Source organism: Microtus ochrogaster, unplaced genomic scaffold (genome assembly GCF_000317375.1).
Source record: "Microtus ochrogaster isolate Prairie Vole_2 unplaced genomic scaffold, MicOch1.0 UNK131, whole genome shotgun sequence".
Taxonomy (NCBI): domain Eukaryota; kingdom Metazoa; phylum Chordata; class Mammalia; order Rodentia; family Cricetidae; genus Microtus; species Microtus ochrogaster.
The window spans coordinates 131,224-155,411 of NW_004949229.1; the positions used below are offsets into that span (position 1 = coordinate 131,224).

The following is a 24,188-nucleotide window of genomic DNA, read 5'->3' on the forward strand; positions in this document are numbered from 1 at the left end:
TTTGTGCATTGAGGTTCTGCTTGCAGGTTTCTTCTCTTCGCGTCTTCTGGTAACCTTTACTTACTAGTAGAGTGTTCACTGATATTTATTTAAAGCACTGCCCAAATGGATTTGATATAGCTATCGAGTATTAAACTGGGCAAGGTAATGCACTCCTTTAGTCCCAGCACTTGGGATGCACAGGCAGGCAGATTTCTGAATTTGAGGTCAGCCTGGTGTACAGAACTAGTTTCAGGACAGGTAGAGCTACACAAAGAAACTCTGTCTAGAAAAATCTAAATAAATAAATAAATAATGTGAACAGTAAATAAGCATAGCACTTTGCCTCCTTCATTCATGTTAACACTAAAAAGTGTGTGTGTGTGTGTGTGTGTGTGTGTGTGTGCAGTGAACTCATGGAAACCAAAATTAATGATAGAATAGTATTTATAGTGACTAAAATGTGAAGTATATGTGTCAATTAACAATATGTACAGGACTTCTATAGTAATACCCCCCAGGAAATCTTAATATAGAAATGAAAGGAGAACATAGTAAATGAAGTAACATACTGGGTTACAGATTAGAAGTGCTGAATAAGTAAATAAATATTAATTTTATGTAACTTTATACACAGTTTGAGTGGAATTTCTATCAAAAGTCAAGCAAGATGGTTTTTATATATTGACAATATTTTTCCAAAATATGCAAAAAGATAAAAGGATAGGATAATAGGATAATTTGGGGAAAGAAGAAAAATAGACTGAGAGAAATTATTCTACTTTGAGTAAACACAGAACAATGGCATAGGATGGAGGACATAGACATAGCTTCACATCAATAAAGCCAATTGATTTTTGACAAACTGTAAAACCGAGGCAATAGAAAATATCTTTAAATAAAACTGTGTTGTGGTGATTGGCTATCTATAGCTCTAACTTCCCCCCAAGCTAAGGGTAAAACAAACTTCAACCTAAACTTCATACCTAAAACAAAACTTGAGATGAGATCCTGTGCTTTCTGGGTGCTGTGGTCTGTGCTGTCTCCTATAGGCATCTGTGCTTGTGTACTTGGTCCCCAGTTGGTGGCCGTGTTTGGGAAGGTTAGGGAACCTTTAGGAGGTGGATGGACCTTTGCTTAATGGCTGACAAGAATTATAATTAAAACTGAAAGACTTCTGGAAGATAAGAGGAAAAATTCTTCCTACCCTCGATATTGTTGAAGAGCTCTTAGAAATGACATAAAACACCCATCTTTCGCTTGTTATTATGTCACAGTCTCACCATGTAGCTAGTCTTGAATTTACACTTCTCTAATCTCACCTCTTGAATACCGGAATTATAAACTACAATCCTTTAAAAATAATCAACAAATTGGACTTCCACGAGATTCAAATTTTTGCTTTGCAAAAGACTCTACTATAAGAATAAAAAGAGGGGGCTGAAGAGATTGCTCGGCAGTTAATGCTTGCTGCTCTTCCAGCTGAATCAGGTTGGTTCCCATCACCCATTGAGCCATCTGTGAATACGGCTTCAAGGGACCAGACATCCTCTTCCAGCACTCATAGGCACCTTCACACACAAGAAAGGAAGGAAGGAAGGAAAGAGAAGGGAAGGGAAAGGAAGGGAAAGAAAGAAAAGAAGGAAGGGATAGAGGGAGGGACGGAGGGAGGAAGGGAAGGGAAGGAAGAAAGAAAATAGTTTTTTAAATGAGGCTAGGATAAGCTATAAACAGAAAAATGCAAACCACATATCTGACAACTCATTAATAAACTGGAAAAAAGTCAATATTCAACTTTAAAGATTAATTAGCTCATTACCTCTTTGTATGTGTGAATATGTGTGTGCATGTAAGCATGGCAAATGTGTGTAGTATATGTGTTCATTAGTGTGTAGGAACATACATCCATGCACTCACAGAAGCCAAAGATCCAGGTGCTTCCTGCAAAGTCTTTCAGTAAACCTACAGACAGGAAGATCCAGCAATCCTCCTGTCTCCATCTGAATAACAGATGTGCATAGCTACATACAGCTTTTTACATGTGTGCTAGAGATTTTAACTCAAATTATCATGCTTGCACGGCAGCGCTCTTACCAAGATCCAGCATATTTTATAAAAGCAATAAAACAATCCAATTAGAAAATGGATAAAATAAACATTTTATTAGAAAGGAGATGTGGGTGTGAAATTATCGCACAAAAATATTCAATTTGGTTAACCATCAGAGAAATGTCCATTAAAATCATGGTGAACCATTGCTACACACTATTGCTAAAACTTTCGACTACAGATGCCACCAAAGAGTTGTGGAAACTGGACCACTCCTGTGTGGTTAATGAATGTAAAATGGAAAGATCTGTAGCTTCCTTGTAAAACTAACACACACTAGAAGACCCAGAAATTGCACTGTTGGACATTTAACTCAAAGGAATGGAAATCTGTTTACACACACAAACGTTTAAAAAAAAAGGAAAAGAAAAGAAATTAGGGGCTAGAGACGGGCCAGCAGTTGGAATCTATTGAGTTCAGTTCCCAGCACCCACACCAGGTGGCACACAACCACCTATATAACTCTAGCTCCAGGGAGTCCATCCAGAAACCAGCACATAGGCGGCGTCCACGCAGAGGGACAAACCTACAGACACTTTGAGGGAAAGTTAGAAAGACAGGTTTGCTCAGGGAAGAACATCTGGACAACAGAGTCCTGCCCCGCCCCTCAGGCTCCCACCTCCTCATTTCCCGTCTGAGTCTCACGGAAGGAGCCTGAAAGCCGGCTAGCTGTCTTTGGTAAAGTCTTTTCCTGCATTGGAGTCTTTTGTCTTTTCTGGACAGTCAGTCCTTTGCCTGTTCCGCAAAGTGCGCTCAGTTAACACCGGGATCCGTGTTACAACATGAACAAGCATAAACAAAAATGAATGTTAATTTTTTTTGAAGAATGACTCAGAGTTAGATTTTTGATAAGTAAATCAGATGCAAAAAAATTACATATGCTTTTAGCTCTTGTCAAATGATCAAAACAAGAATCTTTGATCAAGGAAAGATAGAAAGATCATGTTAACAATGTACCTCTCACAGAACGGAAAGAATGTGAAGCATTAAGCAAAAGAGTGTGACTCAAAAATATTTTCCACCTGAATATCTTCCTATTAATGCAAGAAGAGCTGTGTGTGTACTTAAAATGCTATATGAAAGGTAGCATAAAAACCTTAGCCAGTGGCTCAAGGCAGTGAAAATTAGCAAATGATAAACTATTCCTGTAATGAGGATGCATAATGTGTCTGTGTATGACAAAAAAAAAATAAGTGAATTTATCAAGCAAAAATTCCTTTCAAGTCTCCGCTTTTAGCAGTGTGGTAGGTACATTCATTCATTCATCAAACAATTATTTATTGAAAATACAAAATGGCCTAGGCATTGTTCTTCACGCTGAGGATTCAACAATGAATAAAACAGACAACAGTCCATGTTCCTAAAGAAGCCTCCATTCTAATATGGCAAAAAGAGGATAATTACAGGAAATAGTGGTGAGGAGGAAAAACATAAGAGAATAAATTTGGGAGTAATAATTTGGAGACTATCAAGAGATATCCAGCTGGAGAGGGGAGGGGGCAGTGGGAGAGGAGTGTAAAAGTCAGAGTCTGGGTCATGACTGAAGATACAGACACGAAAGCAGATACTCTCGAAAATGGCACCTCAGCCCTCCTTTCCCGAGTCTGATCACGTCCCACTGCAGACGCTTTACAGAGGAAGTGCTGAGGAAAAACAGGCAGCTGACAGAGGAGGTTGCTATGCAACAGATGAGGGAAGTCATCCAGCCTGGCAGAATTGATGTTGGCCCTTGGGGACTAAATGCTGCAGTCCTTCCTAGCATTAGCCCTCTTTCATATACAGGCTCCTTTCAGGGGCTGACGCCAGAATAAATGGGAAAAGCGCTCAAAGCTGCCTTGGATTTGGGAAACCTATGGGTTTCGTTTGAGTCACTTCGTATCTGGGTGTCATTTTTTTCTGCGTTTGTTCCTTCAGCCATCTTGGAAACACAGCAGGTTCCACGTCCTTGGACAGGACCCACGTTCTGTGATTTTTACTTTGTGTAGGGAGTAAACCAGGCTCAGAGAAATCCACTAAAGTGACTATGTTCTCAGGGGCTCAGGGAGCCACGGACAGATGGACGAGCCAGTAAAATCTAAAGCCCAGCCCAGCTTCATTCTGCAAGAACAGGACAGACACACCTGACCGCTCTGGCTGCTCCAGCAAACACCAACTTCTGGGGTCTCACTCCTGGGAAGTGCCTGCCAGTAGGAGCACAGCGGGAACCTGAAGGGTTCCCACACATACTAGGGCCTTCTAGAACACAGGCCTTGTCCACTTGCAACGCATATTGGGAAGAGGAAAGCTTTTCATTCCAATGGAAAATTCAGGAGTGCCTCAGTTCTCAGACCAGCACGAATACTATATAGATTCTGCTGTCGGGAAAATCCAGGCCCCACATGGATGTTTGTTGTTTGAATAAAGTCTCGGAGTTGTACTGCTTGGTCTGGAACTCGTGGCTTTCCTAAATCACAAGTGCTGAAATTAACAGTGTACACCACCGTGCTGTGGCAAATCTTGCCTTTTCTGTTTGTTACCAGCTCAGTGCCCCGGCGGAGACAGTGGGTTTAAGACTTAGCTACCTGCTGTAAAATGAGGATGTTGCCCCCCACCCCCGCATCCCTCTCCTAGGGCTGCCGTTCGAGATAAACAAGCTCGGTGCGGGGGCGGAGGGCTGTGATCGAGGGGCGGGGGGCTGTGATCGCCGGGGGGTGGGGGGGTGGGTGTGATCCCGTGGCCCTCGGCCTTTCTCTCCTGGGTCTGACCCACCCCACCCCTCAGAAAACGTTTCCATGGCAAAACTGCAAAAAGGGCAAGAGAAAAACTAATTTCCTGAGGCAATCTATAGATCGCCACTGGCTTCGCTACCTCCTGTAAAGCATCCCCCCACCCCCACCCAAGCCGTTAATGTTCGTGCGCTTCGAAGCGGGTGAACTCAGCGGAGGCCCTAGGCTCGTGTCGAAATAAGAGACCCCCCGCAGAGGCCGCCCTAGGGGGCCCTGAGCGACGGGTGGGCGGCAGTGGCGGACCTGGCTAGAGAGTCCTCGGGAAAAAGGGAGGGACTGAGGAGAGACGCATTGCGGATAAAGGTAGGGGGCTGGTGTGCTGGGCCAGGGGGTGGGACCAAAAGGCGCTGCGCAGCTGTTGAAGGGGTGGGTGCGTAAGAAGAAGGGGAGGAACCTCCTCCGTCCACTGTCAACCTGGTTGGCGGTGGGAGAGTCGGCTTGGCTGAGAGGCGGGATCTCCTCCAAGTGCACATGCGCGACAGGGCTTCGGGATGAAGCTTTTGTTGGGAAAGCAAGCGGGACTCTTATTTGGACAGCTCTCTGGTGCGCAGGCGCAAGCCGTCCTGAGGCGGTGGGTGGTATATTAGGCGAAGAGGCGGGGTCGCCCGAGCTGCCGCGCTGGCATTTTCTCCTGGACACGGAGAGAGTGCGGAGTGCGGCTGCCGAGAGCCGAGCCCAGCAGTCCTGATCCTCTGAGTCGTGAAGAAGGAAGGCAGCGAGGGGGCTGGGGTTAGAGCCTGAGGCAAGGTGAGATGAACCCCCAGAGCGGGCATCTGCCCCCTGGTGCGGCGCCCCTCCCCCACCCTTTTATCCCCATCCCTTTACCCTGGATTTAGAAACCCCCTCCTGCTCGAGCCCCGATTCATGCCCCTCTCCCGATCCCTTTTTATTTAGAACCCCGTTCCTTCTCTGAATCCTTATCCAATTCCTTCGCGGAATCCTCAGATTTCCCGACCTTGATCCGTTATACGACGCCTCTTGATTCCCAACCGTAATTCAACTTCCCAGAAGCGAATTTTTCCCGTTCCTCCCCCCCGCCCCCCGAAAAATACCGCATTCGGAGCTCTTAACGGATTCCGGAACGCGGATTTGAAGCGTTTTCGCTGTCGGCGTCTGGAAATTTTAGATTGTCCATCGGGAGGGCCGTTTACTTTTCCCGCTCCGGTTAGGCCTGTCTCTCCCCGTACCGCGCACCTCCCCCGCCCCCAGAATCAAACCACGCACGCACACACAATTTGGCCCTGCGTATTTTCCTTCTGTAGTATAATGCCTAGTTCCTCTCCCACACCCCTCTAGGCTCTGCTCTTGCCACCGAGACTAGAGCTATGGCTCAGAATCCGGACGGCGGTGCAGGCCTCCGCGGCTTCCAGGTGAGATTCCCCGGTCCCCATTCCTCCATTTTCCCTGCTGACAGATGACGCCCACCCCCGGCCCCTTAGGTGGCGCAAATGCCAGGATCTGATTTTTGCCCTTCTTCCGGCCTAGACTCCGCTGGCTCTCAAATTTCTAGCGTTTATCGAATGGGGGGGAGGGGCGTCCCTTCTCCGCCATCGGTCCCTGCTTAGAGAAAGGGGAGACCCTGTTAGTCAGGGCATTCTGCCCAGAGAATGCGGGTTGGGTAAGGAACCATTTTTTTTCCATAACCCTGACGCGTGTAGAGACGTCTATCGCCCCATCCCCCCAGCCTCTCGCCTCCACCCTCCCCTTCTCCACGCAGCGAGACTCCCCCTCCACCCTCTCGCTTATCCTCCTCCATTCCTTCCCAGGTCTCGAGCTCCCCACCGCAAGCCTAAGCGGTCCGGCTCTAAACACGCATGGGGTTCAGTGGTCGCACCACGCTCCTCACAAGCCCCTGCTGCCTTTGACTGCCCTCACCTTGCCCTGCCCCCTCTACCCTTAACCAAGTTTTGTTCCCGCCCCGCCCCCTTTGACCCTCCTCTGCCCCCAGATCTGTGAACTGTGACTCTTGTCTACAGCTCCCCTGCTGCGTGTGCCCCTCCTTCTGATCTGGCTTAGAAAGCCCAGAGGTTGAAATGTCCCCCTCCTGTATTTGCAGGCTGAGGCCCCTGTCGAAGACGGCACCTTGCTTGTGCAGACCTTGATGGAAGCCATCCAGATCTCCGAGGCTCCACCCACCAACCAGGCCATGGCAGCTGCCAGTGGGCAGAATGCTAGTCCCCAGAGTTCACAGCCCCCAACTGCCAATGAGGTGGCTGATACTGAGGTTTCAACAGCTGCTGCTAGGCCTAAGACAGGCTTTAAAGCTCAGAATACCAAGGGTCCAAATGATTTCTCTCAGGCACGTCATGCCAAGGAGATGCCCAAGAACCAGTCTAAGGCAGCCTTTAAGTCACAGAATGGCACCGCTAAAGGTCCAAATGCTGCCTCTGAGTTTTCCCAGGCAGCAGGCACAGGCAAATCAGCAGCTAAAAAGTCTGAAATGGCCTTTAAGGCCCAGAATACTAAGGCAGGCCCCAGTGCCGCGTACAATTTCTCTCAGTCTCCCAGTGCCAATGAGATGGCCAACAACCAGCCTAAGAAAGCTACTAAGGCTTGGAATGGTACCACTAAGGTCTCTGCAGCTGATGCCCAGATCCAGAATGTAAACCAGGCCAAGATGGCTGACATAGGGACCAGCCCAGGTATCTCTGAAACTGATGGCGCAGCTGCACAGACCTCAGCAGATGGCTCCCAGGCTCAGAATGTGGAGTCCCGGACTATAATTCGGGGCAAGAGGACCCGCAAGGTGAGATCCCTGCTAGCTTCACTCCGCTCTGGGTGCTCGCCTTTCTTTGAAGTACCTTTGCTCCAAACAAAATAAAGGGCATATATACCTGTATTTGGGCTAAGCTGTAGGGGCTGTTGAAGGTAAATGCTTATTCCTGACCCCTGATTGGCCACAGATTGATGGTGAGTCTATACAAGGACACAGATCATACAGATCACCATACCCCCTGTACATTTTGACAGTACGCACCATGGGTGAGGTCTTAAGAGAGGCAGGCTCACACTGAGTTATCATTGGATCTTGAAGAGTCCCACACTCGCTAGAGAAAACACGGTCTAGGAGAAATGAGACTCAAATTCAGGGTGGGAGCAGTGGTCACATAGGAAAGGAGATGCTCTGGGCCCCCCTTTATGGTTGTCCTTGATCTGGTTTGGAGGTGAAAGACAACGAAAAAGAAGCATAAAATGACCCCTCAGTAGCCATTAGTCGCTTTATGTTTGCTTTAACGTCCTAGGTTAGCTACTGGAAGGACTCAGGATTAATAGTGAAGCTGGAATTCTCTTTTCTCTTACAATGCAGATTAACAACTTGAATGTGGAGGAGAACAGCAGTGGGGATCAAAGACGGGCCTCACTGGCTTCCGGGAACTGGAGGTCTGCTCCAGTTCCAGTGACCACTCAGAACCCACCTGGCGCGCCCCAGAATGTGCTGTGGCAGACCCCACTGGCTTGGCAGAACCCGTCAGGCTGGCAAAACCAGACAACCAGGCAGACCCCACCAGCACGTCAGAGTCCCCCAGCTAGGCAGACAGCATCAGCTTGGCAGAACCCAGTTACATGGCAGAATCCAGTGATCTGGCCTAACCCAGTGATCTGGCAGAATCCAGTGATCTGGCCAAATCCCATTGTCTGGCCTGGTCCAATTGTCTGGCCAAACCCAATGGCCTGGCAGAATACAGCTGGATGGCAGTCCCCACCCACCTGGCAGGCTCCCCCCAGCTGGCAGAACCCTCAAGATTGGCAAGGCCCTCCAGATTGGCAGTTACCCCATGACTGGTCACTGCCTCCTGACTGGGCAGTTCCCACTGATTGGCCTTTTCCACCTGACTGGATCCCTGCCGACTGGCCAATTCCACCTGACTGGCAGAACTTACGACCCTCGCCCAATCTGAGATCCTCCCCCAACTCTCGTGCCTCACAGAACCAGGGTCCACCACAGCCCCGAGATGTGGCCCTTCTTCAGGAAAGAGTAAGCACTGCACCTCTCGTCTTTTGCTGTTATCCTTCCCTTTGTAATGAGCCAAGTTTGCTGCAAGCGTAATTTTAATTATTTCTTTCTCCCCAGGCAAATAAGTTGGTCAAGTACCTGATGCTTAAAGACTACACGAAGGTGCCCATCAAGCGCTCAGGTAGGTCCTGCCCATCCCTGAGCTCTTAGGGCATCCATCCCTTCCCTTGCACAGCTGATGCTTCTGTCTGTACCTTTGAAGATCCCGACTCAGCTACCCTCACCAGGGCTGACAAAGGGACTGCTACTCGGTACTCCCACTCAGTCCCAGGGCTTCCCCTTGTCTCCTACAGAAATGCTGAGGGATATCATCCGAGAATACACTGATGTTTATCCAGAAATCATCGAACGCGCCTGCTTTGTCCTGGAGAAGGTAAAAAGCCAAATCTAAGAGGCTGGAATGATGGGGAAAGTCAGTTTTACGAGATTCCTACCTGAAAGTTTAGGGCAAGGCTTAACGGGGCTGTGACTGCCTGCCTATGTGAAGATTATGCTGACTGCTGTGATTTCATAATTGTTTTCTTGCCCCTGTAGAAGTTTGGAATTCAGCTGAAGGAAATTGACAAAGAAGAGCACCTGTATATTCTCATCAGTACTCCTGAGTCCCTGGCTGGCATACTGGGAACGTAAGATGGGAAAGGAGGTGGAATATGGCCTTTCTCAGTGATGCTTTCTTCCTAAGAATTTCAGTATTCATTCGCATAGAAGGTCATGGGCAGAGTGGGGGCATAATGATCTCCCCTGAGGAATAGTGGAAAAGCTAAATTGGCAAGCTTGCTGGGGTTTTCATGCAAATGGCTGCTGGCTATATATATGTATATATAAATATTCTTTTTGTCCTCTAGGACCAAAGATACACCCAAGCTTGGCCTCCTCTTGGTGATTCTGGGCATTATCTTCATGAATGGCAACCGTGCCAGTGAGGGTGAGTGGCTGGACTTGCAGCTGGGGATTACTACAACCTGATTCTCATGCTCACTTTCTGTGCCTTATCTCTCCTCTTGCCTCCTGTTACAGCTGTCCTTTGGGATGCACTGCGCAAGATGGGACTGCGTCCTGGGTATGATTAGGCTCTTTCATCTCCTGTCTGAATTATCCTTTGGCAGCAGAGGGTGGTTCCAGGATTGCATTACATGATGGTCTTGTGGCAGCAGGGGGGTGGGGGGAGTGCTTTGGGGAAGTTTACATTATTTGAATAGATGGGAAAACAGTCTTGAATTCTGATTGTTGTTTCCTTTTTTTACCATCAGGGTCAGACACCCCCTCCTTGGTGATCTGAGAAAACTTCTTACTTACGAGTTCGTGAAGCAAAAGTAAGTGATTGCACTGGCCTAGGAACCCTTAGAGGATAGATACCCTGACTATGTTTAGAAGTGAGTCTGGAGTAAATGAGTTCTGTTTGAATTAAAGAGTTTCAAAATCCAGATTTATGAGGTATTTTTTCACAGACTGCCCATAAACGCAGACTTTTTTTCCCCACTTCAGATACCTGGACTACAGACGAGTGCCCAACAGCAACCCTCCTGAGTATGAGTTCCTCTGGGGCCTCCGTTCCTACCATGAGACCAGCAAGATGAAAGTGCTGAGATTCATTGCAGAGGTAATGGAGGAACTGCTAATAGGTTAATTGGGTTCTGTCCCCAGAACCCGTGTAAAAAAGCCACATGTGGTAGTGTACGTTTGTAGTCCAGTCCTGGGGAGATGGAGAGCCTACTTGTCGAGAAACACTGACTCAAATAAGGTGGACGGTACCTGAGGAACATCACCCAAGGTTGACTTCTGGCCTCCATGCATGCACACATATGTGCACACACACATACAGGAACACACACGAGAAGCTAGCTTAGCAATTTAAAATACGTGGTAGTCATTAACTTATAAGACATTCTGCTGCCTAATAGATATCTAGAACTTACTCATTGTATCTAACTAAACTTCATGCCCTTTAATGAATATGTCCCTGTTCCTCATCCCACTTGAGCCCCTGGCAATCAGCATTCTAATCTACTCCTATGTTCCTCATCGCAGGTTCAGAAGAGAGACCCTCGTGACTGGACCGCACAGTTCATGGAAGCTGCAGATGAAGCCTTGGATGCTCTGGATGCTGCTGCTGCTGAGGCAGAGGCCCGCGCTGAAGCACGAACCCGCATGGGAATCGGAGATGAGGCTGTGTCTGGGCCCTGGAGCTGGGATGACATCGAGTTTGAGCTGCTGACCTGGGATGAGGAAGGAGATTTTGGAGATCCTTGGTCCAGAATCCCCTTTACCTTCTGGGCCCGATACCACCAGAATGCCCGCTCCAGATTTCCTCAGGCCTTTACTGGCCCCATTATCAGCCCCAGTGGTACAGCTACTGCCAACTTCGCCGCCAACTTCGGTGCCATTGGCTTCTTCTGGGTTGAGTAAAATGTCCAGTAAGTAAATCACTCTGAATTAGGCAAATGGGATTCTTGGGGGAGTAGATGGTCAGTGGGGATTGTAGTCACATTCCTGAGCTAGTAGTGATACATAAGCCATGGTGGAGAAAAAAGAAGTACAAAGAACTGCTATTTATTTGGTGTATATGATCCTTATTATTTGGTACAGCTTATTGAATTATTTCCCCCTTTTCTTCTATTCACAGATCCTGCTCATCATTTGCAGTAGTTTTCCCTCTGAGTAAGGCTGAAGCCTCAGATTCCTTCAGAACCCAGCTATCTAGAGAGCCACATCCTGTTGACTGAGTGGCATGCAAGATAAATTTATTTGCTATTCTGTCTATTACTTTTTTTTTCTTGTGTGTTGTCAAGTTTTGGTATCAGAAATAAATGTTGAAATTGCAAAGTGAATTAAATGTGCTCCTCTTTTTTGTGTGTATATCCAGAGAGAGGGATCAACCTATTGATTGGCTCTAACCTGAAGGGCAGATCAGCTTTCAATACATGGAAATGTGGGTAGATGCAACTAACGGATTGGGAACCGAAGAAGGGAATGAGTGAATACAAGTGTGTATTTGATCTAAGGACTGGTGTAATTGTTTATTCAGTAAATATTGCATAAATAATGCGTGTGATGGGCGGTGCTGCTGTGTAAGAAATGCAGTGGAAGGTGTGGTGGTCAAAACAATTCCATTTAAGAAGATAGAAGGAATAAAACACCCAGTGGTGGTGAGAGTGGAGGCTAGAAGATGTCAGTGGTTTAGGATTCCAGGATGTTGTTTATTATGTCCGTGTGGAAAGCGGCATAACTCTAGGGAAAAGGTGAGCATAGGAATAACCCCGTGGGCCAGGTACCAGAGTCTCTGATGTAAGAATACCCATAGCCACATTCCCCATAAAGGGCTGAGCTAATAGATCACCCCTGTACCGTCTCTGGAAATGCAAAACTCATCACAATGCCCTGTTGCCATGGGATTGGGGACCTTCATCACAGACACAAAGAGTTGATGAAAGAGACCTCAAAAGTGTTCACAATAATTAATGAAAAAAGGAGGCCATGAGTTTGGAAAAGAACAAGAAAGGGTGTATGGGGGGAGGGGAAAATGATGTAATTAGAAACTCAAAAAAAATTTTAGAAAATAGTCTCTCAAGGAGAAAGAGGAGTTAAAAAACCCGGATTGAGGAAGTAAAACCTACTCTGACCTCTGAGTGGACCTGCTTGAGTTAATGAGGTTTTCTCACCAGGAACAAAATCGGGCCTAGACCATCACTTACTTAAAAACTGCGGTATTTGGGCATGTGAACATGGCAGGGGCAGAAAAATGGGGGGGGGGGGCAAGAGCAAAGAAGCAAAAGCAATTTATTTGGGAAGGCCTCAATAATGGTCAGAGACAGAGTGCCCATGGCTTCTTTAGATCCATGGCTAATACCCACGTGCTGAGAAGAGAGCCCAGGGCTAGTAGGAAGTGTAGGGCTCTAATCCCTGTGCTGTCTCTTGGCCTTACTTCAGGCTTTTTTTTCTTTTCTGCTGGGCATGGGTCCCAGCCCTCTTCTCAGGTAGGCCTGGAGAATCAGCCTGATACCTGTTTGGCAGGGATTGTGACAGCCCTGAGACTCTTTGAGTCTGGGCTGTGGTACTTAGCATTTCTGAGGACTGGGTGATGCGAAACAGCGGGATGTGTGGGACTGGAGCCAGTCAGGCCGTGTGGGAGGATGCTTTCACTGTGCCCTTTGTTCCCAGCCAGTTTGGGGACAGAGCACCCCTCCTACCTCAGGCCTGGTGCGCTGTGCGCTGTGCCTTCCCAGCCTACGCATCCAGGTAGATAGATAGCTGTGGCTTGGCAGCGCCAGCCATCTGGAGCCCACGACTTATGTCCTTAAACCCTCAAGATAATCACAGGTTTTCCCTGAAGTTACTACAACCACCCTCATCCCTGCCCACAGCCCAGATCCACACTCTCCAGATTCTATCTGCTCCAGAGGGAGGGGAGCTCAGATGAGCTTTAGGGTATGTGGAAAGGATTCCAGACCCCCCCCCCACAAGGACGCAGTGAAGTCAGGCAGCTCTTCCCCTACCTGTACACTCAGCTCCAGAAGGTCATCTGTGCATGGGGGCAGAAAGAAGACCTTCCCAGACTCTGGCTGTCTCCAAGACTGTGATCTAATGTATGTGAAATTGACAGAGGAAAGTGGCTGGGAGATGGCTCAGCACTCAAGAGCACTGGCTGCTGCTTCCAGCGAGCCTGGTTTAATTCCCATCACCCACACAGCAGCTCACAACTCTCTCTAAGTCCTCTTCCAGGGACCAGCACCCTCACAGTCACACGTGCAGCCAAAACACCACTACACATAAAATAAAAGTAAATCTTTAATTAAAAAAAAATCACAGAAGGCTATGGATCCTCTAAGCCATGCTAGGTGAGTCTTGGGCTGCTCTTCTGGGTGCTCACATCCTACAAAGATTGATTCAGAGGACGATGAGGTGTGGAGGATGCCAGGAAGTTCTAAGGAGCCTGACAAAGGAGTTTGAAAGTGTGTCACTGGGGCCTGGAACCGGCAGAGTAACCCCAGTGTTTGCTGATGGCCCCTTTAGCTCCAGGCACAGGGACTGTATGCATGTATGTATGCTATTGGCTACTGGATTTGGTTCTATTCCCTCTCTGTTCACAAAAAATCCTGGTGCAGTTGTACAGCTGGCAAGACTTGAATAAAGCCTTCAATATTAATGGTCTTATTTTTATGTTTTCTGTAACAGGATGTAATTGTAACTTAGTCTCAAAATATATTTTTTAAAAAAATCCATGTGTGTCAGAGAGAGATGGAGATGCACACAGAGAAGGAGGGAGGGAGGGAGGGAGGGAGGGGGAGGGAGGGAGAGGGAGGGGGAGAGAGAGAGAAGAGAATATAGAGAATGTTCTGGGCACGAGGGCAGGCCTAGCCAGGTAAGATATCATGTGTGTCTATACTCTTGCTAAGAGAAATTTGAAAAATGAGAAAGATTTGTTTCACAGAAAGAAATTCTACATTCCTGGATTTGAAGATGAGAGAGATGCATAGAATTTTGTTTCTTTGGTTTTTGTTTGTTGCTTTTCAAGACAGGGTTTCTCTGTGAGTTCATGGCTGGCCTCAAACTCATAGAAATCCACCTGCCTCTGCCTTCTGAGTGCTGGGACTAAAGGAATCTGCCTGGCTTTAAAGAGCTGCATAAGTTTTTTTTTGTTTGTTTTGTTTTTATTGGTTTTGTTTTTTAAGATATGTGTAGCTTCTGTGAGTTCAAAAACCTGCATGGCTGATGGCCATCAAAGGGGAATAAAACATAGTATGTTATCTACAGCAGCAGGGGTAAGAATAATGCCAAAAATAAAGTGAAACTGGAATTAGTTCCTTACCCAGAAGCCCTACCAACGTCTTGATTTTTAGTCTCGCTTGAACAGAGAACCCAGCCAAACCATTCCTGAACTTCTGACCCACAAATAAGTAGGGCAATGAGGACTAGATGCTGTTTTAGCTGAGTCTGAGAACATCTGTCATGCATTAATAGAAAACTAGTCTGTAGTCTTTGTGAAATGGCTTGTCCAGATATTTGCTTGGCCTTGGAGTCTTAAATGATTGGCACAAGAACAAAACCATAGTTTGTGTTATTTTATACCCAGAGCAGTGTCTTACTCAAACTGTTCCTCTTTGGTTTGCTCCTTTCCAGTTCTGAAGTCTCCTTCTCCAATCTCCCTCCAGTTTTGGGGTCCTCTGACATCTTTCTGATGCAATTATTTTATTTATAAAGATAAGAAAAAGAGAGTCATTAAAACTACTTCTGCCTTGCCCGTTGGTATGACTTTGAGCCAAGGGTCTTGCCCTCTCTGATCCTCATTTACCTGTCTATAAAAGTAGATGAAGAAAATAAAGCCATTAGGAAAAATTAAATTTCTATCTGCTCGTCTCTATTTCCAAATTCTCTTTGCTATTGTGCTGAGGTCCTAAGACCATTTCTGGCCAGTGTACATCCAGCATAAGAAACCTCCAGGGAAACCATGTGGCAAGCACACTCCTGGGAGGGGTTGTCTGGGTGGCTGTTTGGAGAGACTGCTGCAGAACGGCTGAAAACAGCGAAGGACTGACATAGTCGCTCAGTCTGGGGCCTGGCCTCAGCTTTCTCTGTCTCTGTCACAGCACCACACATGAGAATACAGTGTTCTCGTGGGTTAAAGTCCCCAAAATAAACTTAAAAATAAAAAGTATTCATAAAGAAACAGTAATTTGAAAAGGCATTTTAGCACATTTTTATAATTTGGAAATCAAGTAACTCCTTTTGATTTTATTATTTTTGAATTTAGTATTAACACGTACTGATTGCACATTTTAGTAGGGTTTGGTATTCTATTTCCACATCTGCATCCAGCATGCTCTAATCAAATCCGACCTCCTCAAAGCAGATCCTGTTCCCAACCTCAATTAAGCAATATTCTGCATTCGGATCTATGCATTTTAACTTTTATCATTCTGTTTTCTTTGCCAGCTTCAGTGAAGCATGATTGTCAAGTTATATGTTCTACAGTGTTTACCAACATATATATATACATATATGTATACATGTATGTAATATATATATATATATATGAAATCACTGCTTAAAAATTAGCAAGGATTAATAAGAGACCAGCATCACTGAGGTGAAATATTCTGGGAAGTATTTTCTGAGAGCACAGAGAAGCTGTGTTCCAGAGGCTGCCATGGTTGTACCTCATGCTGGCAGCTGGACTCGGTCATGTGTAAGCATCATCCCGTGGTTCTGGTTTTGGAGGGATGAAGGAGTCATGGAGAACACTTGAGGCTTAGAACTAGGAGAGGCTATTGGTGAAGGTGCAGCCTCAGTGGCAGTTGAAGGCCTAGAACTGAAAGATCAGGCAAAGAAGTTGAGGCTTGGCACCATAAAGAGAGCCTAAGAGAGGCTATTGGGGAAAGCACCACCCATTGCAGCAAGGGAGCCCAGCATTTTGGAGATGCCAGTACCATGGGAAGACCATCAAGAACAGCAGCAGCAGCAGAGTGGAGCCAACTGGAGCCTAGACGACAAACTGCCGCAGAGGACAGAGCTGGAGAAGTGACCCAAGCCCTTTGGAGGAGGACAGAAGATCTTGAGCGGATCCCAGATAATTGGACACTGAGTTATTTATACTGTTGGAGTTTTGTTTTGCTTGGTTCAGATTGTGATGGTGCTATGGTTCTTCCCTCTTAAAGAAGGTATTTAACTTAATTTTTATTTTTAAGGGAGTCCAGTTGAACTTTTAAGAGAGGTTGTATATTTTAAAGAGACTCAAATTTTAATGCGTTTGAATTTGTAAAGACTGGGACATTCAAAGTTATTTATAATTTTAATGTGAGATCTTGGGCATGAATAAGAAAGGAAGAGTTGTGACTCAATAATGATGTGTTTATGTGTCAGGTTGACAAAGGGTCAGCTGTACTGGCCAATTTTGTGTGTCAACGTGAAATAAGTTAGAGTCATCAGAGGAAGGAGCCTCAGCAGAGAAAATGCTTCAGTGAGATCCAGCTGGAAGGCATTTTCTCATTTAGTGATCAATGGGGGAGGGCCTAGCCCAGTGTGGGTGGTGCCATGCCTTGGCTGCTGACCCTGGGTTCTATAAGAAGGTGGGCTGAGCAAGCCAGCGGAAGCAAGCCAGTAAGTAGCACTCCTCCATGGCCTCTGTGTCAGCTCCTGCCTCCAGGTTCCTGCCCTGCTTCAGTTCCTGTCCTGACTTCCTCCAACGATGGGCTATGATCTGGAAGTGTGAGCCAAATAGCCCGCCCCACAAAAAGAGAAAAGTTAGGATCTAAGATCTACTCTTTTAGCTATTTTGAAATGTACAATCCAGTGTTAATAGCTATAGATACTATGCTATGCTTTAGGTCTCTAGAATCTTCTTTACCCTGATTAACTGAAAATTCATACTCATTGACAACACCTGCACCCCCACCCCACAAACTCAGGCCCTGGCAAACCCCCTTCTACTCTCTACTTCTATGGATCTGACTTTTTTTTTTCAGAGCAGTCAAGACAAACATTTTTAATTGGTTTCTGAAAGACATCTCTATGTAAACAAGGTTTTCCTTGAGTAAAGGTTGGGATAGTTGTTACCCAACAACACCATTTATTTTTAAGCTGGGATTGCTGTGCTCCCCACAGGAGCCTCCCGGCTCAGTTGGTTTCTTAGAAGCGCTTGCATTCTGCCGCTTTTGATGACAAACACCAGGGAGGCAGAGGCAGGAGGTTGTCGGCAAGTTTCAGGTCAGCCAGGGCTATGGAGCCAGATCTTGTCTCAAGAGATAAAGTCAGCTTAGTATTCCTATTTCTTTTGTCCTCCGGCTCAACACAGTTCCAGGAACAGTAACAGCTCTGGTCTGGCTAGATTTGAAGGAACTGGGCTATGATTGGGGTTAAACGGGTGAGTTCAACAAAACTCTAAGGCCCACAGATCTTCGATTACAGAACGCGTACATTTATTTTTCTTTGATACGGCGAAACGAACTTGCTATGAACACCTGCCCTCACATTTGTCTCTGCTTATGCCTGGGGTTGGTCTTGCAAAGGACGAACCAGCGCCCACGCCTCTTCACCATGTAGCAGTCCCGGCATCGCTTCTTGAGGACATCCTTGGTCTTGAAGCCCAGCGAGGGCTGCAGGGGCAGCAGGGGGCCGGCCCAGAGAAGCGAGCGCACCTCTGCGCAGGGTCTGGCGCTTGGAAGGGTCCCCAGCAGGAACGAGGAGAAGGCCCGGGGCTTCACTGTGAGGCGACTCAGGTGCAGGAGCGGATCCATGAGCGAAGCCATCGCGCTTCTCACAAGCAGGGCAGCCATGCTGATGCCAGATCTCTGCCTGCCGCCCACGGAACGCAGACCCACTCCTGGGAACGGGTGCCACCCGCCACGATCTCCTGCTTACACGGTCTCCGGCGCCCGCTTACCCAAAGCCTGGATCTGACTTTTTAAAGATTTGATATACAAGTGAGATCATGTTGTACTTACCTTCCTATGCCTGGCTCACTTCACTTTATGTAATATTCTCTCAATCCCTCCATGCTGTTGCAAAAAGCAATATTTCCTTACATCTTTTTTTTTTACATTTATCTGTTTGTTTGTGTGCAAAAGTACATGTTTGGGTATACTCACTCCATAACAATAATATTCAGATCAGAGGACAGCTTGCAGGGCTTGCTTCTCTCCTTCCAGTATGTGGGTTCCAGGATAGAACTCAGGTTCTCAGACCAGCCTCAGGCGCCTTTGCTTGCCAAGCCACCTCACTGGCCCAAGATTTCCTTACTTTTTAGACTGATTAGTATTCTACTGGGTTTGTGTACCGTGTTTTCTTTACCCATTCTTTTTTTGGAGGGAGGGGTTTGAGACAGGGTTTCTCTGTAGTTTTAGAGCCTGTCTGGAACTAGCTCTTGTAGACCAGGCTGGCCTCAAACTCCCAGAGATCCGCCTGCCTCTGCCTCCCGAGTGCTGGGATTAAAGGCGTGCACCACCACCGCCCGGCTCCATTCTTGTATTGATGGAAACACAGTTGATTTGTGCTCTTATGAATAATATTGCAGTGGATATTGGCACACAGATGTCTGTCACCTGGACAAACTTAGTTCATTTCACAGAAGGCAGATTACTGGTAGTTCTTCTTTTAATTTTTTTGTAAGTCTCCATACCATTTTTCATTTAAAAATTTCAGTATCAAAAAACAGTAAACGCATGTGACGCAAGGAGGAAACGGGGGGCTACTGGAATGGGAGGGTAAGTAAGGGAAGCAGTAGGAGAGTAGGGCGGAGGAAAACGTGGAGGGAAGGATAATTAACACTAAGGATGTTTGATAGAGCAATACATAAACCTACTAATCTATAATATATTCGTATAAAAGAGCTTTATTAGAGGATACACAGGATAATGCTCTTCCCAGCAGCCATCTGCTGCCAAATAAAAATCCATACCAGGTGTAGGATCTCTCCTCTCAAGTTGTTGACCACAGTTGTTTCAGAAACCCCAAAATCAAAGCAGGCTATTGTCACTGCTCTTGTTTTAGCCACCAGAACCTGATGGTAAGACCCTCTTGTCGACGATACGACAAACTTTGGTCACAAGACATGGAGAAATCAAGTTGGTACTGACCAGAAAACCTCCTCCCCACTGGGTAGCTCTCATAGTACCAGAATGCTCTATACAGGCTGCTGGGGGAGAAAAGTCTTCAGAAGTCTTTCCCAGGTATGACTCTCCTGTGAGCTACAATAACATCCAGCATAGCAAAAGACACTCAGGAGCGCAATAGTGGCATGGATGTTGTTGGAATAATCGGCTGTAGTCTACTGGCTGGTTTGATTTGAGGTCTGCTCCTGAGGAAGAAACACGTGTCTGGTTTAGTAAATTTGACCAAGAAGCCATGGCTGGAGAGCTTATAAACCCCAGGTATGAATCCACTACTGTTATTTTGCTAAATAGACAAAGTGTCAAAAAAATCTTTAAATTTGTGTCTCTTTATCCATTGCTTAGTACAGCTTTCACTCCTCTCAAAAGAAATGTCTTCGAACAGTGGACATTGGAGAACACAGAAGTTCACAGCTGGTTGAAGTACAGACAATGAGTGTCCATGGAGAGCTCAAGCATAAACAAAACATCGACGGCATTCCTTTCCTCTCAAGGATCACGAAAAATGAGAGACAGGAAGCAGAAAGATTGTAAGACCCAGAGATCATGGAAGAACAATGCCTTCTGGACATGAAGGATTGCTGCACCAATAAACTCACAGCAGCTGGAGTTACTTGCACAAGAGTTACATTCCAGAATGTAGTGGAAAGGCTGAGACGCTACTGACAGCTGACTGCTACTGGAGAGAGCGTTTGCGCTCTGGAAGGGTGTGGTGGTCTGATAGGGTGACTATGCTCCAGCGGATGGGCTCACACACATGAGGATATGGGCGGCACAAATTGGACTGGTGGATAATTGAAAAGAAATGGGAACATAGTAGGATGTAGTAGTACACACCTTTAATCCAAGCCCTTGTGAGGCAGAGGCAAGAAGATCTCTGTGAGTTCAAGGCCAGCCTGGTCTACAGAGTAAGTTTCAGAACAGACAGAGTTACATACTGAGACTCTAGTGCTTAAAAAAATACAAAAAGAAAGAAAGAGAAGGAAGGAAGGAAGGAAAGAAAGAAAGAAAGAAAGAAAGAAAGAAAGAAAGAAAGAAAGAAAGAAAGAAAGAAAGAAGCCATGTATGGTGGCACATGCCTTTAATTCCAGCACCTGGGATACAGAGGTAGGCAGATCTCTGTGCAATTGAGGCCAGCCTGGTCTACAAAGTGAGTTCTAGGACCGCCAAGGCTACACAGGGAAACCCTCTCTCAAATAACCATAAGAAAGGAAAGAAAGAAAAAAAAGAAACGACATGAAGAAGGGAGGGATGAAGCAGGTAGATCTGAGAGGAGTTGGGAGATGAGCAGGGGCGAATGTGATCAAATACATTATGTGTGTGCATGAAATTCTCAATAATGAAAATGTTGTGTGTCTTTTGAAAATCCATTATCAGGAATTATCAGAGAAATGTAAACTAAAATCACAACCACGTTTGCTCAAAGGACTCCAGTAATTAGTGGGACGAGGATGCAGAGAATAGGGGCACATTTGGACGGCGTTGGCAGAAACGTAAGCAGCACACCCATAGAAACTGAAATGTGAGCCTGTCCACAAATGGCTTAGATTCAGATGTAAATTTGCACTCCCCCCAGAGATCATCTGAAGGGCTGTATATCTTTACAGTGCTCCTCCTCGCCTTCTCTCCCTGTATTTGGATCTTCTCAGATATATTTCACAAGTTTGCCATGTACATATACATGATTTATTAGTTTTGGCCTCACTATTCCCTTTGCTTTGAACTGATTGTAGCTGACATTGCGTTTCTAGTTTCCATTTCTACATGTGAGTTGGTTGACTTTGTGCACAAAATTTGTTTCTTGCGTGTTAGGTTTTATGAAGGAGTTCCGAGAAAGAAATGGCAAGTAGAAGCAACCTTTGGGTAAAGAGTTACTAGAGAGCCAGGCAGAGCTGCAGGGGTAAAGAGAGAGTTTTCGCCTGCTCAACGAGCGCAGAAGTAGTTCTTTCTGGGTCCTTCAAGAGAAAGAAGGTAGGTTGTGCCCAAAGAAATGGGCCCAAGGTTGACTCGTCTCACCGAGTTAGATTTAGAAACATAATAATTTTTGCATTTCTGACTAAAATGGGTATTAAAAAGTCCCAAGAGCTTCCCTAGATAAGAAGTGCTTGAAAGGACAATGGGCCTAGTTATTTTTCAGTGAAGCGATTCCGTTCCCAGCCCTCCTTCGCTTTGGGTTTGTTATCTGGAAATGCCCAGTCAGGAGAGGAGGAGGAAGGTGAAACACCGTGCTCTTGTGAGGACTGGGAAGCACATGATAGATACGGACAGACAGACAGACAGAGACTGAGTCTGTGAAGTGCAGCTAGAGGAATTTTTTAATCTAACATTTCTAGCTTTTTTGTTTATAGAACAAAAACAAGACTGAGGGATGGTTTTATAGAAAGGGGGATTAGAGGGCCCTAAAGGATTAATCAGTCTGGCTTCTTTGCAGTGGATTAAAGCATTATTCAGCTAGGAGTTCCCCTCCCTGAATTTGCTTGAAGAGTAGTCAGAAGTTGGCATTTGCATCCGAGGCTGGTATCTGAGTGCATCCATTCAGAGGATGTTGTGCACATGAGTTCATACAGCATGCTGGACAGCGGTCTAAATAAATGGGCTCAGCACACAGACTATGGAGGTCTCTATGGATATAAGAATCAGCATTGTTATCAAGGAGGTACCAATAGACATGAACCGTAAAGTCCAAGATAAGCTCTGAAGCCATTGGCCTGTGATTCTGGTGCCTGCTGTCTGACCTGTTAAAGCAAGGCTGGCTGTCATTTTTGCTGCGCCTCTGGCATTCCTCCTCCAAGAAGAGACGAGCTTCTTCCTTTTCTCCTGTCAGGAGAGTTAGGCCTCTCATATTTTGGATCATGAGCACTGCTGACGAGACTACCTAATCCTGAATTCTTATCTGGCTTTGAGAGATCTCACCAAGACTTTCTTGTATATCCTGAGATAAACATGATAGTATGTTAAGGATACAGCTAAGCTTCCTTTTCCTGTGCTAATGCCTGCTGGCATCCCCAAAGCCACAAGTAGAGGGATAAGAAGGGAGATTATCTGGTTGCATGTGTGGCCAATTAAGGGGACTGAAATGCTTCAGTTATTGAGAGCCACGTCTACATTTGGACATAAGTGTATTGGGGTACGAATACCAATCCAGTTGGTGGGAAGACCCAGGTAGGCTGGGGTGCCATTGAGGAAGACGCGCTACTTGAGTAAACAGGTAGTAAAGTGGAGGGGGGGAGAGATGGAATAATTGGTCATTTTTTTGGTAGGTTCAATTTCACACACTGAAGGAGAAGCATGAGTGCAGGGCTGAGATGGCCAGTATCTTGGAGAAACAGGAAATTTGCATCTAGATAATAGGATGAAAGAGGTGTGTCCTAGTTAGGGTTTTTAAAACACTATGACCAAAAAGCAAGTTGGGGATAAAGGGGTTTATTTGGCTTACATTTCCATATTGCTGTTCATTATTGAAAGAAGTCAGGACAGGAACCTGGAGGCAGGAGCTGATGCAGAGGCCATGGAGGAGTGCTGCTTACTGGCTTGCTCCACATGGCTTGCTCAGCCTGTTTTCTTATAGAGCCCAGGATGCCCAAGGATGGCACCACCCACAGTGGCCTGGGCCCTCCTCTATCAATCACTAATTAGGCAAATGCCTTACACCTTATGCAGGCATTCCCTCAACTGAGACTCCTTCCTATCTGATGATTCTAGTTTGTGTCTAGTTGACACAAAGCCAGTCAGTACAAGGTGTTAGAGAGGGAAAAGACTCTTTCCCAAGCTTTCGTGGATACTCTATTTATTGATGACCAAAAGCAAAGGTCAGTGGTTGAACCTGAGTTGGGAACCTGGTAAGATCTATGCCGATAGACAGTGAGATAGGCATAGGGCCCGACGGAAGAACTGGTAGGAGGTATGTCCTTTTGCAGTGGGCAAGATTTAGCAGCTGACACGGTAGGGGAGTTCATCAGAGGTGGGTCTGAAAGTCATGAAGAAATTGCACAGTGAGTTAGATCTATTTGTCCCATTGATATGTCCCCTATAAAGACCGTGTCATACAGCAGAGATTTCTGTTACCAAGGAGGTATAGGAAAGGGGCTAATGATGGGAATCCTATGTCATAAGTTTAGAAAATGTAGAGATATTTTGGATGTATGTACCTTATAATTTGGAAGCCCTGTCCGTTAGAGTAGTGGAGACTGTTACTGTCAGTAAAAGCACACCCTACCCCATCTTTGACCTGTGGAGTGTGAGAAGGGACTGGTCCTGAGGAACAATAACAGCAGGATCTCTGAGAGGAGTTTTGGGGAGGGTCCAGGGATGATGGTGTGTCAGAGGCCTTGACCCAGACCAATGACTCATTGCAATGAACATTTTGCGGGTGGGCAGGCTAATTGGACAAGAAGTATACTGTGTGACACACCACAGCTCCTGATGCCATGAAGAGGTGTTGGATAGACAGGAAAGGGTGGTTTTATGTTTTGTTTTGGTTTGCTTTTAATTGATTTGGGGGATTCTTTTTGAGGGTATGCAGCAGGGATGAGGGGAGGATATGGAGGGACTGGGAAGTGAGCAGGACTAGGATGCATGATGGGAAATTCCCAAAGAATCAATAAAGAATGATGCTATTAAAGAAGGATGTCCCGCCGGGCGGTGGTGGCGCACGCCTTTAATCCCAGTACTCAGGAGGCAGAGGCAGGCAGATCTCTGTGAGTTCGAGGCCAGCCTGGT

At 46.2% G+C, this 24,188-nt stretch overlaps 2 protein-coding genes and 1 pseudogene across 3 annotated transcripts; 2 read left to right on the forward strand and 1 right to left on the reverse strand.

Moving 5' to 3' along the window:
* LOC101995648 overlaps positions 1-2,874 on the forward strand; it is a 6,816-nt pseudogene extending 3,942 nt beyond the window's left edge.
* Positions 2,875-5,356: 2,482 nt separating this feature from the next.
* Positions 5,357-11,696, forward strand: Maged1 (MAGE family member D1). 2 transcript variants are annotated; one of them, XM_005371846.3, is made up of 13 exons: positions 5,357-5,600; positions 6,150-6,223; positions 6,910-7,599; positions 8,161-8,829; positions 8,926-8,989; positions 9,162-9,241; positions 9,403-9,494; positions 9,714-9,793; positions 9,886-9,928; positions 10,119-10,181; positions 10,354-10,468; positions 10,897-11,282; positions 11,492-11,696. In XM_005371846.3, exons 2-12 carry the CDS (start codon positions 6,179-6,181, stop codon positions 11,272-11,274), a joined length of 2,319 nt encoding a protein of 772 aa, XP_005371903.1. In that variant the 5' UTR covers positions 5,357-5,600; positions 6,150-6,178; the 3' UTR covers positions 11,275-11,282; positions 11,492-11,696. The 2 variants fall into 2 exon arrangements, with proteins under 2 accessions (XP_005371903.1, XP_013210907.1); XM_013355453.2 differs by having other exon boundaries at positions 5,360-5,600; positions 6,910-7,062.
* Positions 11,697-17,538: 5,842 nt separating this feature from the next.
* On the reverse strand, positions 17,539-18,245 carry LOC101992850 (39S ribosomal protein L36, mitochondrial-like). Its single transcript, XM_005371847.3, has 2 exons — positions 18,223-18,245; positions 17,539-18,150 (listed from the first exon to the last, which is right to left on the reverse strand). Exon 2 carries the CDS (start codon positions 18,135-18,137, stop codon positions 17,829-17,831), a length of 309 nt encoding a protein of 102 aa, XP_005371904.1. The 5' UTR covers positions 18,138-18,150; positions 18,223-18,245; the 3' UTR covers positions 17,539-17,828.
* Positions 18,246-24,188: the final 5,943 nt, after the last annotated feature.

Coding starts and splice junctions, on each gene's coding strand:
- Maged1 (XM_005371846.3), top strand. CDS start 6,179: ATGGCTCAGAATCCGGACGGCGGTGCAGGCCTCCGCGGCTTCCAG. Junction 9,929..10,118: donor AAGATGGGACTGCGTCCTGG/GTATGATTAGGC, acceptor TTTTACCATCAG/GGTCAGACACCCCCTCCTTG. Junction 10,469..10,896: donor TGCTGAGATTCATTGCAGAG/GTAATGGAGGAA, acceptor TCCTCATCGCAG/GTTCAGAAGAGAGACCCTCG.
- LOC101992850 (XM_005371847.3), bottom strand. CDS start 18,137: ATGGCTGCCCTGCTTGTGAGAAGCGCGATGGCTTCGCTCATGGATCCG.